General features: G+C 39.0%; 3 protein-coding genes and 1 long non-coding RNA gene across 4 annotated transcripts; all 4 read left to right on the forward strand.

The window, feature by feature from the left end:
- Nucleotides 1–8,782: 8,782 nt before the first annotated feature.
- LOC123702241 (RE1-silencing transcription factor A-like) lies at nt 8,783–9,196 on the forward strand. Its single transcript, XM_045649935.1, has one exon. The coding sequence runs from the start codon at nt 8,783–8,785 to the stop codon at nt 9,194–9,196; it is 414 nt and encodes a 137-aa protein (XP_045505891.1).
- A 1,289-nt stretch (nt 9,197–10,485) lies between these two features.
- Nucleotides 10,486–11,608, forward strand: LOC123702243. Its single transcript, XM_045649936.1, has 3 exons — nt 10,486–10,658; nt 10,895–11,058; nt 11,475–11,608. The coding sequence occupies exons 1-3, from the start codon at nt 10,486–10,488 to the stop codon at nt 11,606–11,608; spliced, it is 471 nt and encodes a 156-aa protein (XP_045505892.1).
- A 575-nt stretch (nt 11,609–12,183) lies between these two features.
- On the forward strand, nt 12,184–12,888 carry LOC123702244. Its single transcript, XM_045649937.1, has one exon. It carries the CDS (start codon nt 12,184–12,186, stop codon nt 12,886–12,888), a length of 705 nt encoding a protein of 234 aa, XP_045505893.1.
- A 1,805-nt stretch (nt 12,889–14,693) lies between these two features.
- Nucleotides 14,694–16,958, forward strand: LOC123702525. Its single transcript, XR_006752888.1, has 4 exons — nt 14,694–14,714; nt 15,561–15,597; nt 16,008–16,128; nt 16,867–16,958. It is a non-coding gene; the product is annotated as an uncharacterized LOC123702525 (long non-coding RNA).
- The last annotated feature ends 4,625 nt before the right edge of the window (nt 16,959–21,583 follow it).

The raw sequence follows: 21,583 nt of genomic DNA on the forward strand, positions 1-21,583 counted from the left end.
TAACCTGTTTTATTTTTTCCTTACATGACTATTGCACTACTTTGTTGATGTGGAACTAACATAGGTTATCATCTGTCTTTTTCCTCACTATTTATCATGACGCACTCCAGGTCATTTAGAAGAGGTGAATGCTGCTTCTTCTGGCGCAAAATTTAATTCACTTTACCTGCACCGGCATCTGCACCATTTAAGTAACCACTGTTTTCCCACATATTAAAATTATTATTAAACAATAGCTGCAAAAGACCTTATAATTGGATTAGTAACAATCTAAGTAAAACTTCGGTACAATTATTACCAAGTAAAATGCCAATAGACTAGGTACATACTTAAATGCTCGGTTATTATCTAATATCTATATTCTGTATATATGTACTTCGTTACTAAAACAATATATGTTCCAATTTTAATTAAATTTCAATATGCCTAATAAAATCGGAATGTATTATAATATGTATATCTGTACCCTAAATAATATAATAAATTTTATACGGCAAAATTTTAACCAAACATATTAATTGGTTCATTATTTATTCTTATTTAAGCAACAACAAGTTATCATAATATGATCCTTAGGCACAGGGAAGATTTGTTTATTTATTTGCTTGTCCGTCTCTCTTTCATATCGCAATAAAGTGATTTATGATATATTTTTGGTGATAGTTTAGAGGCTAGAAAGTGGCAGCCTTTTTTTTTTTTTTATAGCGCATTAAAAATATTTAATTCATACAGAAACATGCATTTATGGTTCGCATTTGAATTCCTAATTTTATAAATTCCGATAGGTCACGCAATATTAAAATGTCACATGTATTACAATGAGGTTCATAATTATCAATTATTTAAATACAAACTTTCGGGTATAAACCACTCTGACAGAATTATAGGCATTGTGGAGCTTGCTCTGCAACAGTACAATATCATAGTAGTTTATTGTGACATTGACTATTGAACCGCTTTTAGCTTCACCTGTATGTTCGTATGACTGTATGCAACCGATTCTTTTCGACTCGCTAATGACCTATCCAAACCGTACAGATTTAACTTCAGTGACAATATTACAACAATTTATTGACAATACAATAATGAATATATTATATCTTAGTAAAGCGTGATTAATTATTACTTTTATTTTATTTTATATTTGTAACCTCAACACACACGCGGTGTTGTTCATTGTATGGTTATTACATTAATAACACATATTTAAAATTTAATTTTAATGTAACGTACCTAAAACGAATCACAATGTATCATTTTGTTGAAGACATTTTTATTTTTTATTTTATTTGTTACTTATGATGTATACGTAGTATATTATTATTAGTCTGTGCTTATGATAACATTTGTATTACTTGAAAAAGAAGAAGATAACTTAATGACAATAATTATTGGCTAGACATTAATCACACATTAATGGTCTGAAAATAAGTAGTTAGATACATAAATTTTTTTTTAACTGTACAATGTTAACTGTAACAATCAATAATACAAATTTAACTGTACAATCAATAAAAACTTTGTTACCTATAACTATATAAGTATTTGCATAAATTAATTAACTTGAATGTACAAAACAATATTCAATTTTGTATTTCGAAATCAATACCACTACCACTCACTATTGTAGAGATTAATACTTGGAATTTATATTCTAAGGCACGAATGGTGAACTTTTCGCGATAATACATTTTTTTTTTTTTGCTTTGACAAGAAATCTTTAACGTTTTTCTTAATTGAGTGTAGGACATACGTAAGTACTTTATGAATATGAAATCAGACCAGTCTTACAAACCACCATTAAAACTTGGATTTTATATTATGAATTACTACGTTGTAAATCTTATTAAATACTTAATAACTTTTTAAACTTGTAAGTAAATAAGATTATTAGTGTATTGACTTTTATAATACTATTCACGTTGGTGTTTGTGTTGCTGATTTTCTCATCTATAATAAAATTGGTGTTTTAAATTAAAAACAGACGTTATTAATATAGTAATAACTAGATGCACATGGTGTATGATTTTACCATGCACGGTACTTACATATACCTTGCATATACCAATATTTGCGGTATGATGTGGTATATATGCCATTTTTTATTTTACATTAAATGTTCGTCTTGAATTTCCAGACCTTTATTATTTATCTAAATATTTGAAGTGTATATTTGATGACAGGTTGTTTGTCACTATACACTATCTATTAAAGTAATTTTTATCTACAATAATTAACGATTCATATTTTATGCAAATGTCTATTGTCCAACTATTGTCTTTCACGGTATATTATTGTATAAATTACGTAAAAGTCGTTTTCAACGTTCCAACATATTGTAATGATTGTGTGTTATACCTAACCCCAAACCGGGGTGCTACATTTCCGCTGAGGGAGTAGTGTTATACTACTGCTACGTTCCGTTTAGAAAGCTTCTACATACCTGCAACGTTCCCGCGTAGGGAATTGTCGCGTCCTTGCCACGTTCCGATAAGGAACCTCATACGCTGCTACATACCGCTTAGGACCCATCTTCAGTAGTAGTACGACATTGCTACGATTGCCGCTGAGGAAATCCTTCTACGTCTTGCTTGCTTCGGCTCCTTAATTCCTGTTGAAGGAATTCAGCGACCAACCCTAAAGACACCCTACCACCTGGCCCTCGCAACGAGACGTGCATTCCATCTTACCTATATCGGTAAGAGCCCTACCGGAAGGTTTGGACCTAGGCACACCACGACCCTTATTGTTACTGATAGTTGTATTTTTTTTTTTATTAATTAACTAAATTGATTGTCGACTGTATGGTGAGTAGTTCTTATTATTATTATTTTTTTTGTTTCCACCTCACCTACAACGCCACATAGTATATACAATAAAAATGAATAGCCAAATATGTTGCTAAGTGTAAAACTCAAACCTCGGCGCGCGGCGTATCGGTAAAGGGCGAAAGAGCATAACGTCTGCCAGGTGGCTAGTTTGAAATAATGAATATTGAGACTACTCTGTATGTCTCTCATTCCATTTATTTTTGTTTTCGAATATTCATTGTTTTATTACCTTACCCTGTTTATGATTATTATATTATCACTTAACCTGTCTAACTTTATAGTTGTCGGTTAAATGTACAATACAGTCGCAGATATTTTAGGTATTGTTATCATTATGATTATTCTTTCGTTGTTTAACAAAATCTGCTATGAAATTGTGAAAATATTAAGTCACTATTAGATACGAATAATAAAAGCTACTGTAAATATTTTAGCATTCACTGTATGCTCTTAAAAATTGTATTATTCCATTTTTTATTTGGATTGATATCCTAACTAACCGTAAGTATTTTCGAAGATACAATCTATCTTACGAACAATACTTCACTGTGAAATGGTGACGAACTATCACTATTTTTTTTACCATCATGACTATTCTTTCTTTGTTAAACAAATTTCATATTCCATTTTTAATTTGGATAACAATACTAACCGTAAGTATTTTCGAAGATACAATCCATCTTAGAAGAAACACTATGAAATGATGACTAACTATCACATCTTTTTTAAAATCGCGTATTTAAGCGCATGAATTCGCAATATGGGCATCACCCAAAATATAAACATTTTATACGAGCATCACCCGTATCACATCACTACAGGCATCACCTGTATTGTAATTATATTACGACTACCAGGCATCATCTGGTATGAAATTACAAAGTACACACGGGCGTCACCCGATTTTTTTTGTTTTTGCACTACCAGGCATCATCCTCTGGTATAACATTACAAAATACACACGGGCGTCACCCGATTTTTTGTTTTTGTACTACCAGGCATCATCTGGTATAACATTACAAAATACACACGGGCGTCACCCGATTTTTCTTGACCACCAGGCATTATCTGGTAACATAGTACAAGGTACACACAGGCATCACCCGTTTTTTCCTGTACTACCAGGCATCATCTGGTAGCACATTTCAAAGTACGTACACGGGCGTTACCCTTTTTTTGTCAGGCTTCATCTTGTAACATTATAGCTTAACAACAACAACTTTAGAAATCCCTTGTCGTGGTCCACATCACCATCGAAACACATACATCAGAACTTCCATAATGTTACTATATTAGCCTGTCCAGGAAACTTACGTTTCTTGCATGATAACCATTAATTACTTCTTTATGCAATAATGAATACCTAATCTTAAATAATACTCATGCAACTTCACATCGAGTAATTAAATAAGATATAAGTGGGTATTTGGTATAATTATATTTTTGTAACCAGACAAATCTATTCTAAGCTGATCGGGAATCGAACCTTCTTAGCTCATTTAATCATGTTTAACCAATCCTCTAAGCAGGTTTTTACATATTATCAGTATTAATAAATTTATATGTAAACAAATGTCCCAAAATAATAATCTACAGCCTCGACTAAACAAAATATCACATTTAGTCTCGCTTAACGCAGTTACAGTCCTATGCATGACTACGTGAGTACATACTGGACGACGCTAGCTGTATACCCGTACACTGTACAGTGTATTTATCATACAGGCACCATACGCTCGAGCAATAAAGACAGCTCGCGTATGCATTGGTATCAGTGTAGTTATGTATACAAGAAACAATTTACAACACCTACTTTATCCTTCTGGCTACAATTATTTAAGAGGTTTTGCTAAATCTTTATGTAAACGAAACCTTCGTTTTCTACGGCGCGGTGGCCTCTCGAAAAGGCACGCACATGTTATTTATCTACTTTGTGCGGGTATTTTTTTTATGTAAGCGGCACAAAATATAATGAAATAAGTATGTGTGTATGTATATTATTATTAACTTTAATATTCCCTTCGATGTAACTCGACTGTGGATATAATTAGTTCAATAGTTATCACAGCACACCTATTTCCTCCCTTTTTTTTTTTGTTTTGTAATTTTTTTATTATCAAAAAAATTACTTACATTTATTCCCAATTTACCTCGTCGCCAAAATGTAGTGTAAGTCCTTCCCTATTATCGGCTCTTAGACGCACACGACCTCTCACTCCGACCGCCTGCAGCCAACTGAGCTGTGTGAGCGGTGTCACCGTTGCACGTGCGCAAGAGACGACATAATACTTCCCTCTCTTTCACTCACATACACTACAGTAACTCTGTCTGTCTGTCTGTTACTCAATCACGCCTAAACTACTGAACCAATTTTCATGAAATTTGGTATGGAGATATTTTGATACCCGTGAAAGGACATAGGCTACTTTTTATCCCGGGAAAATGACGCAATCCCGGAAATCCCACAGGAACGGGAACTATGCGGGTTTTTCTTTGACTGCGCGGGCGAAGCCGCGGGCGGAAACCTAGTATATAGATTACGTATTTTAGGTTGTTGATCTGGAGTAAATACAAAAAATGTTTTACTAATTGATATCTGCTACGATACCCTTCTAAATATTTAAGAAATGTGTTGATACTTAATAAAATTGCATCTTCATCCAAATCAAACATTGACAGTTATTAGGCATAACTATATTGATAAAATATATTGAGTGTAGAATGTTTAAAATTCCTGTATCTTTTTACCTGGGATAATGTACTAGCTTTTTTGTTTTTACAATAATAATTTGTTTTAACAGATAAATACAAAATTACAAGCCTACTTCCACCGTCATTACACCCGCATGTCATTATAAAAAGCGAGACTAGACTTTTACTACATGGGTTCCGTATTCGATTTTCTAAATAAAAAAGAAAATAATCCAAATAATATGTAAGTGTAATATAATCGGTTAAAAAGCAAAAAGAAAATAATCCAAATAATATGTAAGTGTAATATAATCGGTTAAAAAGCATAACTAACTTCATGATTGACTGACTGGTCAACGCAAACACATACTACTAAAAGTTATTTGTAGTATTTACTTAGGAATAAAAATCAATTTATATTAATATATTTTTTTTAAATAATAGATAACAATAGTTGGCTATTCCAGCAGCGTTATTTTTAAAACCTGTTGAATACTTTAGTTACGTAGAATAAAAATAACTGCGTTAAAAACAACCGACTTCAAAAACGGAAAAGTAATAAATAAAAAAGATTTGATATTATTAATTACTACATATTATTTAGATGTGCTATTTATTAAATAGGTTTGAAGTCGGTGCCAAAAACTAAGCACTTAGTATTAAGCCCGTGCACCGACATCTAACCTATTTAATAAATAGCACATCTAAATAATATGTAGTAATTAATAATATCAAATCTTTTTTATTTATTACTTTTCCGTTTTTGAAGTCGGTTGTTTTTAACGCAGTTATTTTTATTGTATTAAATTTGATTATTTCGTGTAGAGGTTGCCAGCGGTCGGTTGCCGTGCTGCCGCACGAGCTAGAAACAGTGCTGTGCCGCGCGGGCGCGCACGAGTGGCCGCCTCACGCGTGCCGCGCGATTGCCGCGCACATCTCGCAGGTACCGACTGACTGACTGACAGATGGTGTGTAGACACAACTAAATTTACTGACTGATGTGTAGACACAGCTTAAACAAGGTTAATTGTGCCAAAAAGCTAAAATAAATGAGATTGACTTAAGTCCAACTTACTTAAGAGTTACTTAAGACCAACTGTCAAACCGACTATGTCTTAGTTACTGCCTTTAGTTGAACACAGCTGAACTCACAGACTGGCGTATAAACACAGCTGAACTGACAGACTGACGTATAGAAACAGCTGAACCGACAGACTCGCGTATAGCAACAGCTGAACCTACAGACTGGCTTATAGACACAGCTGTACAGAGAGACTTGCGTATGGACACAACTGAACCGACAGACTGGCGTATAGACCCAGCTGTACAGACGGACTCGCGTATGGACTGACAGACTGGCGTATGGACACAAATGAACCGACAGACTCGCGTATGGACACAACTGAACCGACAGACAGGCGTATGGGTACAAATGAACCGACAGACTTGCGTATGGACACAACTGAACCGACAGACTCGCGTAAAGACAGAAAGACTGGCGTATAGACACAGCTGAACCGACAGACTTGCGTATGAACACAGCTGAACCGACATACTTGCGTATGGACATAGCTGAACCGACATACTGGCGTATGGGCACAACTGTACCGACAGACTCGCGTATGGACACAACTGAACCGACAGACTGGCGTATGGGTACAAATGAACCGACAGACTTGCGTATGGACACAACTGAACCGACAGACTCGCGTAAAGACAGAAAGACTGGCGTATAGACACAGCTGAACCGACAGACTTGCGTATGAACACAGCTGAACCGACATACTTGCGTATGAACACAGCTGAACTGACAGACTTGCGTATGGACATAGCTGTTCCGACAGACTGGCGTATGGGCACAACTATACCGACATACTTGCGTATGGACACAACTGAACCGACAGACTGGCGTATGGACACAGCTGAACCGACAGACTTGCGTATGGACACCGCTGTACCGACATACTGGCGTATGGGCACAACTGTACTGACAGACTGGCGTATGGACACAACTGAACCGACAGACTTGCGTATGGACACAACTGAACCGACAGACTGGCGTATGGACACAGCTACATAGTATGGGTACAACTGAACCGACAGACTGGCTTATAGATACAGCTGTACCGACAGACTGGCGTATGGACACAGCTGAACCGACATACGGGAGTATGGACACAGCTGAACCTACATAGTATGGGCACGGCTGTACCGACATACGGGAGTATGGACACAGCTGAACCGACATAGTATGGATACAGCTGAACCGACATACTACAGTATGGACACAGCTGTACCAACATACGGGAGTATGGGCACAGCTGAACCGACAGACTGGCGTATGGACACAGCTGAACCGACAGACTTGCGTATGGACACAACTGAACCGACAGACTGGCGTATGGAAACAGCTACATAGTATGGGTACAACTGAACCGACAGACTGGCTTATAGATACAGCTGTACCGACAGACTGGCGTATGGACACAGCTGAACCGACATACTGCAGTATGGACACAGCTGTACCAACATACGGGAGTATGGACACAGCTGAACCTACATAGTATGGGCACGGCTGTACCGACATACGGGAGTATGGACACAGCTGAACCGACATAGTATGGATACAGCTGAACCGACATACTACAGTATGGACACAGCTGTACCGACATACGGGAGTATGGGCACAGCTGAACCGACAGACTGGCGTATGGACACAGCTGAACCGACATAGTATGGGCACGGCTGTACCGAAATACGGGAGTATGGACACAGCTGAACCGACATAGTATGGACACAGCTGTACCGACATACGGGAGTATGGGCACAGCTGAACCGACAGACTTGCGTATGGACACAGCTGAACTGACAGACTCGCGTATATACCGACAGACTGGCGTATGGACACAGCTGAACCGACAGACTGGCGTATGGACACAGCTGAACTGACATAGTATGGGCACGGCTGTACCGACATACGGGAGTATGGACACAGCTGAACCGACATCTTATGGGTACAACTGAACCGACTGACTGGCTTATAGATACAGCTGTACCGACAGACTGGCGTATGGACACAGCTGAACCGACAAACTGCAGTACGGGCACGGCTGTACCAACATACGGGAGTATGGACTGAACCGACATAGTATGTACACAGCTGAACCGACATACTGCAGTATGGACACAGCTGAACCGACATAGTATGGGCACGGCTGTACCGACATACGGGAGTATGGACACAGCTGAACCGACATAGTATGGGCACAGCTGAACCGACAGACTGGCTTATAGATACAGCTGTACCGACAGACTTGCGTACGGACACAACTGAACCGATGGACTTGCGTATGGGCACAAATGAACCGATAGACTTGCGTATAGACACAGCTGAACCGACAGACTTGCGTATGAACACAGCTGAACCGACAGACTTGCGTATGGACATAGCTGAACCAATAGACGGGCTTATAGACACAGCTGTTCCGACAGACTGGCGTATGGGCACAACTGTACCGACATACTGGCGTATGGGCACAACTATACCGACATACTTGCGTATGGACACAACTGAACCGACAGACTGGCGTATGGACACAGCTGAACTGACATACTGCAGTATGGACACAGCTGTACCAACATACGGGAGTATGGACACAGCTGAACCGACATAGTATGGGCACGGCTGTACCGACATACGGGCGTATGGACACAGCTGAACCGACATAGTATGGATACAGCTGAACCGACAGACTGGCGTATGGACACAGCTGAACCGACATAGTATGGGAAAGGCTGTACCGACATACGGGAGTATGGACACAGCTGAACCGACATAGTATGGACACAGCTGTACCGACATACGGGGGTATGGGCACAGCTGAACCGACAGACTTGCGTATGGACACAGCTGAACTGACAGACTCGCGTATATACCGACAGACTGGCGTATGGACTTAGCTGAACCGACAGACTGGCGTATGGACACAGCTGAACTGACATATTATGGGTACAACTGAACCGACTGACTGGCTTATAGATACAGCTGTACCGACAGACTGGCGTATGGACACAGCTGAACCGACATACTGCAGTATGGGCACGGCTGTACCAACATACGGGAGAATGGACTGAACCGACATAGTATGTACACAGCTGAACCGACATACTGCAGTATGGACACAGCTGTACCGACATACGGTAGTATGGACACAGCTGAAGCGACAGACCGCGTATATACCGACAGACTTGCGTACGGACACAACTGAACCGATGGACTTGCGTATGGACACAGCTGAACCGACATACTGCAGTATGGACACAGCTGTACTGACATACGGGAGTATGGGCACAGCTGAACCGACAGACTTGCGTATGGACACAGCAGAACTGACAGATTTGCGTTTGGACACAGCTGAACTGACATAGTATGGGCACGACTGTACCGACATACGGGAGTATGGACACAGCTGAACTGACATATTATGGGTACAACTGAACCGACAGACTGGCTTATAGATACAGCTGTACCGACAGACTGGCGTATGGACACAGCTGAACCGACATACTGCAGTACGGGCACGGCTGTACCAACATACGGGAGTATGGACTGAACCGACATAGTATGTACACAGCTGAACCGACATACTGCAGTATGGACACAGCTGTACCGACATACGTTAGTATGGACACAGCTGAACCGATAGACCGCGTTTATACCGACAGACTTGCGTACGGACACAACTGAACCGATGGACTTGCGTATGGACACAGCTGAACCGACATACTGCAGTATGGACACAGCTGTACTGACATACGGGAGTATGGGCACAGCTGAACCGACAGACTTGCGTATGGACACAGCAGAACTGACAGATTTGCGTTTGGACACAGCTGAACTGACATAGTATGGGCACGACTGTACCGACATACGGGAGTATGGACACAGCTGAACTGACATATTATGGGTACAACTGAACCGACAGACTGGCTTATAGATACAGCTGTACCGACAGACTGGCGTATGGACACAGCTGAACCGACATACTGCAGTATGGGCACGGCTGTACCAACATACGGGAGTATAGACACAGCTGTACCAACGTCCAACATACGGGAGTATGGAGACAGACTGGCGTATGGACACAGCTGAACCGACATAGTATGGGCACGGCTGTACCGACATACGGGAGTATGGACACAGCTGAACCGACATAGTATGGGCACAGCTGAACCGACAGACTGGCTTATAGATACAGCTGTACCGACAGACTTGCGTACGGACACAACTGAACCGATGGACTTGCGTATGGGCACAAATGAACCGATAGACTTGCGTATGGACACAACTGAACCGACAGACTCGCTTATAGACAGAAAGACTTGCGTATAGACACAGCTGAACCGACAGACTTGCGTATGAACACAGCTGAACCGACAGACTTGCGTATGGACATAGCTGAACCAATAGACGGGCTTATAGACACAGCTGTTCCGACAGACTGGCGTATGGGCACAGCTGAACCGACATACGGGAGTATGGACACAGCTGAACCGACATAGTATGGGCACGGCTGTACCGACATACGGGCGTATGGACACAGCTGAACCGACATAGTATGGATACAGCTGAACCGACAGACTGGCGTATGGACACAGCTGAACCGACATAGTATGGGCACGGCTGTACCGACATAGTATGGACACAGCTGTACCGACATACGGGGGTATGGGCACAGCTGAACCGACAGACTTGCGTATGGACACAGCTGAACTGACAGACACGCGTATATACCGACAGACTGGCGTATGGACACAGTTAACCCGACAGACTGGCGTATGGACACAGCTGAACTGACATAGTATGGGCACGGCTTTAGCGACATACGGGAGTCTGGACACAGCTGAACCGACATATTATGGGTACAACTGAACCGACTGACTGGCTTCTAGATACTGTACCGACAGACTGGCGTATGGACACAGCTGAACCGACATACTGCAGTATGGGCACGGCTGTACCAACATACGGGAGTATGGACACAGCTGTACCAACGTCCAACATTTGGGAGTATGGACACAGCTGAACCGACATACTGCAGTATGGGCACGGCTGTACCGACATACGGGAGTATGGACTGAACCGACATAGTATGTACACAGCTGAACCGACATACTGCAGTATGGACACAGCTGTACCGACATACGGTAGTATGGGCACAGCTGAACCGACAGACTTGCGTATGGACACAGCTGAACTGACAGACTCGCGTATATACCGACAGACTGGCGTATGGACACAGCTGAACCGACAGACCGCGTATATACCGACAGACTTGCGTACGGACACAACTGAACCGATGGACTTGCGTATGGACACAGCTGAACCGACATACTGCAGTATGGACACAGCTGTACCGACATACGGGAGTATGGTCACAGCTGAACCGACAGACTTGCGTATGGACACAGCAGAACTGACAGATTTGCGTATGGACACAGCTGAACTGACATAGTATGGGCACGGCTGTACCGACATACGGGAGTATGGACACAGCTGAACTGACATATTATTGGTACAACTGAACCGACAGACTGGCTTATAGATACAGCTGTACCGACAGACTGGCGTATGGACACAGCTGAACCGACATACTGCAGTATGGGCACGGCTGTACCAACATACGGGAGTATGGACACAGCTGAACCGACATTCTGCAGTATGGACACAGCTGTACCGACATACGGGAGTATGGGCACAGCTGAACCGACAGACTTGCGTATGGACACAGCTGAACTGACAGACTCGCGTATATACCGACAGACTGGCGTATGGACACAGTTGAACCGACATACTGCAGTATGGACACAGCTGTACCAACATACGGGAGTATGGACACAGCTGAACCGACATAGTATGGGCACGGCTATACCGACAGACTGGCTTATAGATACAGCTGTACCGACAGACTTGCGTACGGACACAACTGAACCGATGGACTTGCGTATGGACACAGCTGAACCGCCATACTGCAGTATGGTCACAGCTGAACCGACATACAGGAGTATGGACACAGCTGAACCGACATACTGGAGTATGGGCACAGCTGAACTGACATACTGCAGTATGGACACAGCTGTACCGACATACGGTAGTATGGACACAGCTGAACCGACAGACTTGCGTATGGACATAAATGAACTGACAGACTCGCGTATGGACACAACTGAACCAACAGACTGGCGTATGGGCACAACTGAACCGACAGACTGGAATATGGGCACCGCTGATCCGACAAAATGGTGTATAGACACAGTTGAACTGACAGAATTGTTTTTAAACACAGCTACTCTGACAGTACGGTGAACTGACTGAAAATCTTAATTTTGTTTTCTTTTTATTTTGATAAGTATAAAAAAATATTCCTTATTCAACAATATGAATAGCTATTCAAAATTCCCATTTTCCAGGTGATGTCGCTGTCAGTAGCGGAGCCGTTCGTAGCGCCGGTGGACCTGCAGCTGTACCCGTCGTACGCTATGGTCGTACCGTACCCGGTTGACCTGGCGACCATACGGGCGCGGTTCGAGAATCTGGTGAGTTTGGCGAGTGGAAAGATAGGATATTAAACGAGTTTTTAAAAAAATATAGATAAATCTATCATTTATCTATTCTCTCTAATACTTTTCCAGTTCTACCGTCGTCCAGCAGCAGCGCAATTCGACGCGCGATACTTAGCAAGCAACGCGGAGCAGTTCAACGAGCCGCACACGCCGATCGTGCGGCAGGCGCGGCTCGTCACCAACCTGCTGCTCTCCATCATCAGGTACCCTCGATACCAGGTAGCTAGCCAGCAACGCGGAGCAGTTCAACGAGCCACGCACGCCGATCGTGCGGCAGGCGCGGCTCGTCACTGACCCGCTGCTCTCCATCATCAGGTAGACCCTCGACACCAGGTAGCTAGCCAGCAACGCGGAGCAGTTCAACGAGCCGCACACGCCGATCGTGTGGCAGGCGCGGCTCGTCACCGACCTGCTGCTCTCCATCATCAGGTAGACCCTCGACACCAGGTAGCTAGCCAGCAACGCGGAGCAGTTCAACGAGCCACACACGCCGATCGTGCGGCAGGCGCGGTTCGTCACCGACCTGCTGCTCTCCATCATCAGGTAGACCCTCGACACCAGGTAAACCAACCATGTGGGAACAACTGAAGTAGAAATACGGGAAGACCGCATTCTAACACCGAAAATTTTTTTCAAATCGGACCAGTAGTTCCCGAGATTAGCGCGTTCAAATAAAGGCACAGCTGTAGCTCCATTCGATAGGTACGATTTCCGGGACCAGACGAACGTGCAAGAAATGGAATCGGTAAAGGAAAAATTGAGAGGAATACGACATGTCAAAGAAACAAAAAGTTTTTATTGTACCTACTATTGTTATATTGGCAGCACCACAGGCAGCACGATAAAGTGTTTAAAATAAATAAATATTAAGTTCGATGACATGTCTCTGCTGCATGCTCGAACTTGGCCGATGCGCTGGTCAAAGCAAAATCAAACTTATTCACATTACATCAAGTCCTACTTCCATACTAATATTATAAATGCGAAAGTAACTCTGTCTGTCTGTCTGTTACTCAATCACGCCTTAACTACTGAACCAATTTGCATGAAATTTGGTATAGAGATATTTTGATACCCGAGAAAGGGCATAGGCTACTTTTTATCCCGGGACATAGGATAGATTTTATCCCGGAAATCCCACGGGAACGGGAACTATGCGGGTTTTTCTTTGCATGCGCGGGCGAAGTCGCGGGTGGAAAGCTAGTATATTATAAATGCGAAAGTTTGTGAGGATGTGTGTGTGTGTGTGTGTACTCTTTCACGCAAATACTACTGAACCGATTACAATGAAATTTAGCACACATATAGAGGGTAACTTGGATTAACACATAGGATATGTTTCATCCCGGAAAACCCACGGGAACGGGAACTATGCGGGTTTTTCTTTGAAAACGCGGGCGAAAGCTAGTTATTAAATAAATTCAACCTTTTTGGCATGTATTAAAGTCGAATATACAATAATAACAATATAATTTTTTCAGCAATTGGCAGTCGATAGACGTGGTAAGCAAGTACCACGAGTTGGCTGCGTCCTACCATTCGTCTGATGATGAACCACTGCATGATAAGGTGAGCTTTTGGTGATGAGTTTTATTGTTAATGATAGATAAAAAGGAGGATAAGATTTAAAACAAGTCAATAACTGCGTTAAAAACAACCGACTTCAAACTTGCACTTGCAACATTTACAAATACAGACAAAAATGCTCATAAAATAAAAGCTACTGGGCCTATCCGAATAAAATTTTTATGGGACCAATTCGACACCATCCTGCATCGAACAAAAAAAGAATCACGTAAATCGGTTCAGAAACCTCGGAGTAATCGGTGTACATACATAAAAATAAAAAAAACATACCGGCCGAATTGATAACCTCCTCCTTTTTTTTTGAAGTCGGTTAAAAATAGTTTTCGTTGACGCACGGAACGCTAAAAAGGTGGCAATATACAAATATATAAAGCAGAAAAATATATTTTAAATGATCATTACAAAATGTACCGTTTCGTGTTATTTATCATATTACTGCTAGTGTTTCAGAGAGGTTAGTAACATTGTTATTTTTATTTATTTTCACTTTAATGTGCTGGCGTTTTTAAGTTAAAGGGAGATGGAAATAGGAGAGAGAGATAATAAATGCTTTCTTTCTTTCTTTCTACGTATAATTCTTGCTTCTTATAAATAAACAAATAATTTATTGAAGTGAAACTTCTTTATCGGGGTCTGTCTCTCTCTAACTTAACACTTCGTTCCATCCGGATGTCCCTTGACATCGCTCAAGTTTTTTTTAAGTGCTAGCATGTTACAATATTGTTTTATATAGACAATAAAAGTTTTAATTAGTGTATTCTCTCTTTGTGTTGTGTAAATAGGTAATTCTTAAAGTACAATATCTAAAATAATATTTACTTTCTACAGATCTCTATGGAAATGCTGCTAGGTCCAGAGAAAAACGGTAATTATAATTAACTAGCTGTGCCCTGCGGTTTTACCCGCAGTGCTCCACTCCTGTTGGTTTTAGTGAGATGATATTATACTAATATAGCCTTAGCCTTCCTCGATAAGTGGGCTTTCTAACACCGAACGAACCTAACAACGAAATAATTTTTCAAATCGGTCCAGTAGTTCCTGAGATTAGCGCGTTCAAACAAACTCTTCAGCTTTATAATATTAGTATAAATTAACTTTGATTTTTTTTTGTGTATGTTCTATATATTATTTATTTATATTATGCATACAAAAACAGGGCGATGCAAAGGGCGGCTTTATTGCTTCAGGCAATTTCTTCCAAGCAGCCCGAGCAACCAATAATAGCCCAGTAGATAATATTTAATATTAGTGATAATAATTATTTCTTCATTTCAGTTGTATAGTTTTTCAAAAGCAATCAGGCACGCATGGAGACAGCACTGAAGAAAATTCAGACGGACAGTCAGAGAGATTTCGACCTGGGAAAAAGCTACTTGAACTAAGCCATGATGCAGAGGTAAGATATCTTCATCATCATCACCATCATCATCAGCCCTTTACGTTCCCACTGCTGGGACACGGGCCTCCCGTAAGGGATCAAACCGTAATCCACCACACTGGCCAAGTGCAGGTTGGCAGATGTCATATGTCGTCGAACTTTTGATTCTTCGACATGCCGGATTCCTCACGATGTTTTCCTTCACCGTTCGAGCAGTGGTGATTTTATAATGCGCAGATAAATCGAAAAATAAATTTATTTCCGGCACGCTCGCTTGGTCTCGAAACCCTGACTTATATTTAAAGTCCGAGTAAGTCACCTCTGAGCCACCATTGCACTGCACCAGGTAAGATGCAAAATTGACATGATTTTAAAAGAGCAACTACGAAGTTTCTTGCCACTTCTTCTCTGTAGAAACTGCTTTCCGAATCGGTGATAAATGGTTAAGCTATGTTATGACGACTTAATAGTGCTGCTGTGAGAAGTCAAATTGAATAGATAAATGTTTGAGTTTGAAGATGGCTGACAAACTAAATTTATTATACGAAAAAATAAACCTTCAAATTGTCAGAACAAGATTTTTATTTTTTTTATGAGGGAATAAATTCAAAAAATATAGATGATTTGAGAACCTGACCTGACCTACTTACCTCTGTATATCTTTCAAACTACGCACCCGATTTTGATGCAGTTTTTTTTAATAATAATTATGTAATGTATGTAATTAGGTATATAGATATAATTTTCTTTTTTCAGGTTTTGCCAGATTTACTGAAACGTGGCTTGAGTCCATTAACGAAGATTAACAATGAATTATATAAATTAAGAAACAAGCTTATTCATCATAGACTTTACTAGAGGAAATAAAATTGCTACGGTCTGTTCCCGACCTTTGTCCCGCTAGATGGCGCTGAATTCTACATTAAGTATAGAGTTATTATACCTATAGTATCATGTGTTTTTTTAATTATTCGTAATAATACCTGATATTTTGTTCAGAGGTGATTGTATATGAAATAATGTTTTAATTACAAAATAAATTATGATAAATGAAAAAAATATATTTTTCTCTATTAAGTACCTACCTACATCTCCTTCCTTAGGTATACATTTTTTTCTATATATTATCAAAATCAACTTAATATCAAAATCAATCCTTCCATTTCTTTTTTTTTTTTTTTATTCAACAACTGTTCAGACATTTGACCGCGATCTCGCCTGATGTTAAGCTCGATGCGGTCCACTTGATTGGCATGCCTGATCAGAGAGGTATAGCCTATTCACTCTTTTCTTGAATAGATCTAGATTGTACTCATAGAGGGATGTCAACTAACATACGTCACACATTAACAAGTATTACTTATCACTTTTAACTCTGCGTCGTATTTTTTTCATAAGGGTGAAAAATTACTATTAAAATTTTGTAACTAGTAACTATAGTAATTTGAAATTTTTTATCAAATCGACACAGTACTTCCTCAGATTAGCGTATTCAAACAAACATAGTTTCAGCTTTATATTAATGTAGATTTCCTGTTAAGACACAGATTCGCTAAGAACAGGGAACAAAATTAAACAAGATAATTATTATCAACGCATTTTATTACAAATCTCGATATTACAATCACAATTAACACCAAACATTACTGATGACGTCACTCCTCGCTCCTCTTGGGACATGGGGCATACTAAGTATATTTCACACGGTACAAAAAAAACAGACTTTTTATATTAAAAGTCTAGTTATTTGTTTAAAGAAAACATCGTTAGTTTAGTATACATCGTTTAAATACATGTTTAAAAACTTATTTTTTTTGAAGTGAAATTTTTGAAGTGAAACTTCTTTATTGGGGTTGGAAAAAAATGTAGTGTAACATTTTTTCGTTACGCGTGACATTTTTCCGTTACGCGCCATCTTTTTCTTATCCCTATTTATTTATTTATTTATTTAATCATTTATTGTACCACACCATTTAATATTACAATGTACAGTATTAATATATATTTGTATGGATGCGAAGTACAAAAGGTGACCTTATCGCTTAAAAGCGATTTCTTCCAGGCCACCTAAGGTAGAGGATAGATATATAATACATATAATTAATGTAACGCGGGTGGCTGAAAAAGTAAAAGAAAAAAAAATATATATATATTATTATGAGATAAAAATAAATTAAGAAGTAAGTCCCTACCACTCGTGATTCGACGTATTTCTGTAAAGTTGCATAATATAGTAAATAATTACTTATTGAAAAATAAGGTCTTACAGAAGTTTCACTTCTTACGTGTGTACACTAGTACACGCACACATTTTTTTTTAAACTTCCAACTTCAAGCAGTGATATCAAAGATAATTAATCAATAGATTTTATTTTTTACGCATTTTATTACGCATAAAAACAAATGTCATTAAAACAGAATAAGATTGGTTTTATTTTTATTTATAATAGGAACATGGGAATCGAGCCTTATCAATAAAAAATTGAAAAATAATACTTGTAATCATTGGGTATTCCTTTAGAAATGATATACACAGTATATTACAAAAACAATTGATAAAACTTACGCTTCAATTTAGCTAGGTACATCTTTTTCTTTTACGTGTAATAATTAATTAATTTTTAGTTCAGACTTCACTATATTATCCTCATTTTATCGAAAAAAAAATCTATTGCCCCACGCCATGTTTAACATCAGCTATTACATGCAGTTATCTAAAAATAAATTATCACACAAGTGATAACTGCGTTAAAAACAACCGACTTCAAACTTGCACTTGCAAAATTTACAAATACCTACAGACAAAAATGCTCATAAAATAAAAACTACTGGGCCTATCCGAATAAAATTTTTATGGGACCAATTCGACACCATCCCGCATCGAACAAAAAAAGAATCACGTAAATCGGTTCAGAAACCTCGGAGTAATCGGTGTACATACTTTTTTTTCTTTTTTCTCCTCCTTTTTTTTTGAAGTCGGTTAATAAAACTGATTTTGATGAAGCGATATGATTGGTTCAAACGAACACAATTCCTCGCTACACATCCTCGCACAATATTGGTGGAAAAGCACCTTTATAGTAAGAGCTAGCGCGCAAGAGCAACTTTTGTCTCCGCAACTATTTTGTCTCTCCCATCAACTCTATGGGCTAGTGTTAGTGCTAGTGCGCGCACGTAGCGACGCAACTCCCCATAGAGTTGATGGGAGAGACAAAATATGAATGAATGAATGAATGAATGAATGAATGAATGAATGAAAACGCTTTATTGTACACCATTACAAACAGGAAAAGACATACATATACAGAAGAGAGACATGCACAAATGGCGGCCTTATGGCTTTAGTAGCCATCTCTTCCAGGCAACCAAACACAAGATAAAAAACATAAAATCATGACAGAGGGTGGTGGTAAAGCTGTATTAGATTAGTAATTAAAAAACAAATTCAAAAAAAACAATATACCTACATAAACATACACATACATAAGTACATAAAAATTATTATAAATAAAAACATACATACACACATACATATATACATAAAGCATAATATATTAAATAAATATCGTATTAAAAATATATAGGTACCTAAATACAATAAGTTATCACTTTTTAATGTAATGTTTATTCAGTAAACGTTTGAAAGTCTCGAAAGTTTGAGCTTTTCTAATTGTGACAGGGAAGATCATTCCACAGTTTAATAGCTTTCACAGTAAATGAAGAATTGAAGAAAGATTTGTGTGTAGGAATACATAGAGATAGAGTTTCATGAGAGCGCAGGTTCAGTCCGTGAGTACATAAATACTGAAATTTATCTTTGAGATATGAGGGAGTGTTACGATAAAACAAAACTTTGTAAAGCAAATGGAGTATGTGAGTATCGCGGCGTAATCTGATAGGGAGCCATCCGAGTCTAGCACGATAACCGGATACATGGTCGTATTTGCGTAACCCAAATATAAATCTAATGCATAGATTTTGAAATCGCTCGAGCTTATCCTTCCTTATTCCTTCCTTATTATAAAATAGTTGCGGAGACAAAAGTTGCTCGTGCGCGCTGGCTGTAAGAGTAACTTCCGTTCTATGTGATAATTTATTAAACCATACATACGCTGTACAAAATCTTATAATAACTCTAGCGTTACACTATTTCGAAGTATGATCCGGTACAAAAACGCTCTCTTTGCAAAGATGTAAAATAATAATAAGAAGTGCAAAGTTAAAAGAAATAATATTGAACATAAGTTTGAAATAAAAGTCAAAGATATAATGATATATCGTTTCCGTGTAAAATTTTGAATGAATGAATGAATGAATATAAAAAAATTTTGTATGTGTCTATTGAATTAGGGTTGTAAAAAACGAGACAAAAAAATATTTTCATAAAATATGCTGAGAATCTATAGCCGGTAAATCTATCGATTTTGTAATACGGGCCTATATGTTTAGAAATACCTAGCGATCCATGAAGATTCTTTTACCTACACTATTTTTTATTTTTAGTCGTGTTTATATAGTCTATTAGTTAATAATTATTTTTGTCCCAAATCAATTTGATTTAAAAAACTAAAATCAACCCTAAACAATTTCAAATGACCGACAGCCTGTATAAAGATATCAGATACAATCTGCCCCATTTTTCGTAGTTTTTAGGGTTCCGTACCCAAAGGGTAAAACGGGAGCCTATACCTAAGCCTCCACTGTCTGTCTGACGTCTGTCTGTCTCCAGGCTGTATCTCATAAACCGTGAACCATAAAACGTTGTCGCTATAAGAAATACTTTAAATTAAAAAAAAAAATGGTCCCATACAATAAACTTTTATAGATGATAGTACGGAACGCTTCGTGCGCGAGTCCGACTCGCACTTGGCCGGTTTTTTTTAAATATTATTTTAAATATTTCTTTTTTTTTGTACCGGATCGTATACAAGTATACACAATCTATATCCACACAGCAAACATTGCAAAACATTTACATTAAATAAATATTATACGCGTATAAATTATCCGTGTTTTATCATCGTTATAAATTTGTATGAACACAATTCGTAGGTTTTTAAAATAAATAGATATTATAAATAATACTAATAATAAATGAAGATTTTCTTGGACTTAGACGATTTAACTATAGATGAAAATTGAATTCTATGTTGTTTACAATATGGTCGGTTTTAGAATAATTATGTGTGTGATTTATAATTTAGAGGAATTAAATAAATCCCTACTATAATATTATAAATGCGAAAGTAACTCTGTATGTCCGTCTGTTACGCTTTCCCGCTTAAACCTCTCAACCGATTTTGATGAAATTTGACACAGACAATCTTTATACCCTGAGAAAGAACATAGGCTACCTTTTATTACGAAATATGTACCACGGGCGAAGCCGAGACGGACCGCTAGTTGCATATAAAGCCGGCTACTCACGTACCTGCCTCAGGGGCAATATTGGAACAATCTAGGTTAGTCGGCG

This window comes from Colias croceus, chromosome 23, assembly GCF_905220415.1.
Source record: "Colias croceus chromosome 23, ilColCroc2.1".
NCBI lineage: Eukaryota > Metazoa > Arthropoda > Insecta > Lepidoptera > Pieridae > Colias > Colias croceus.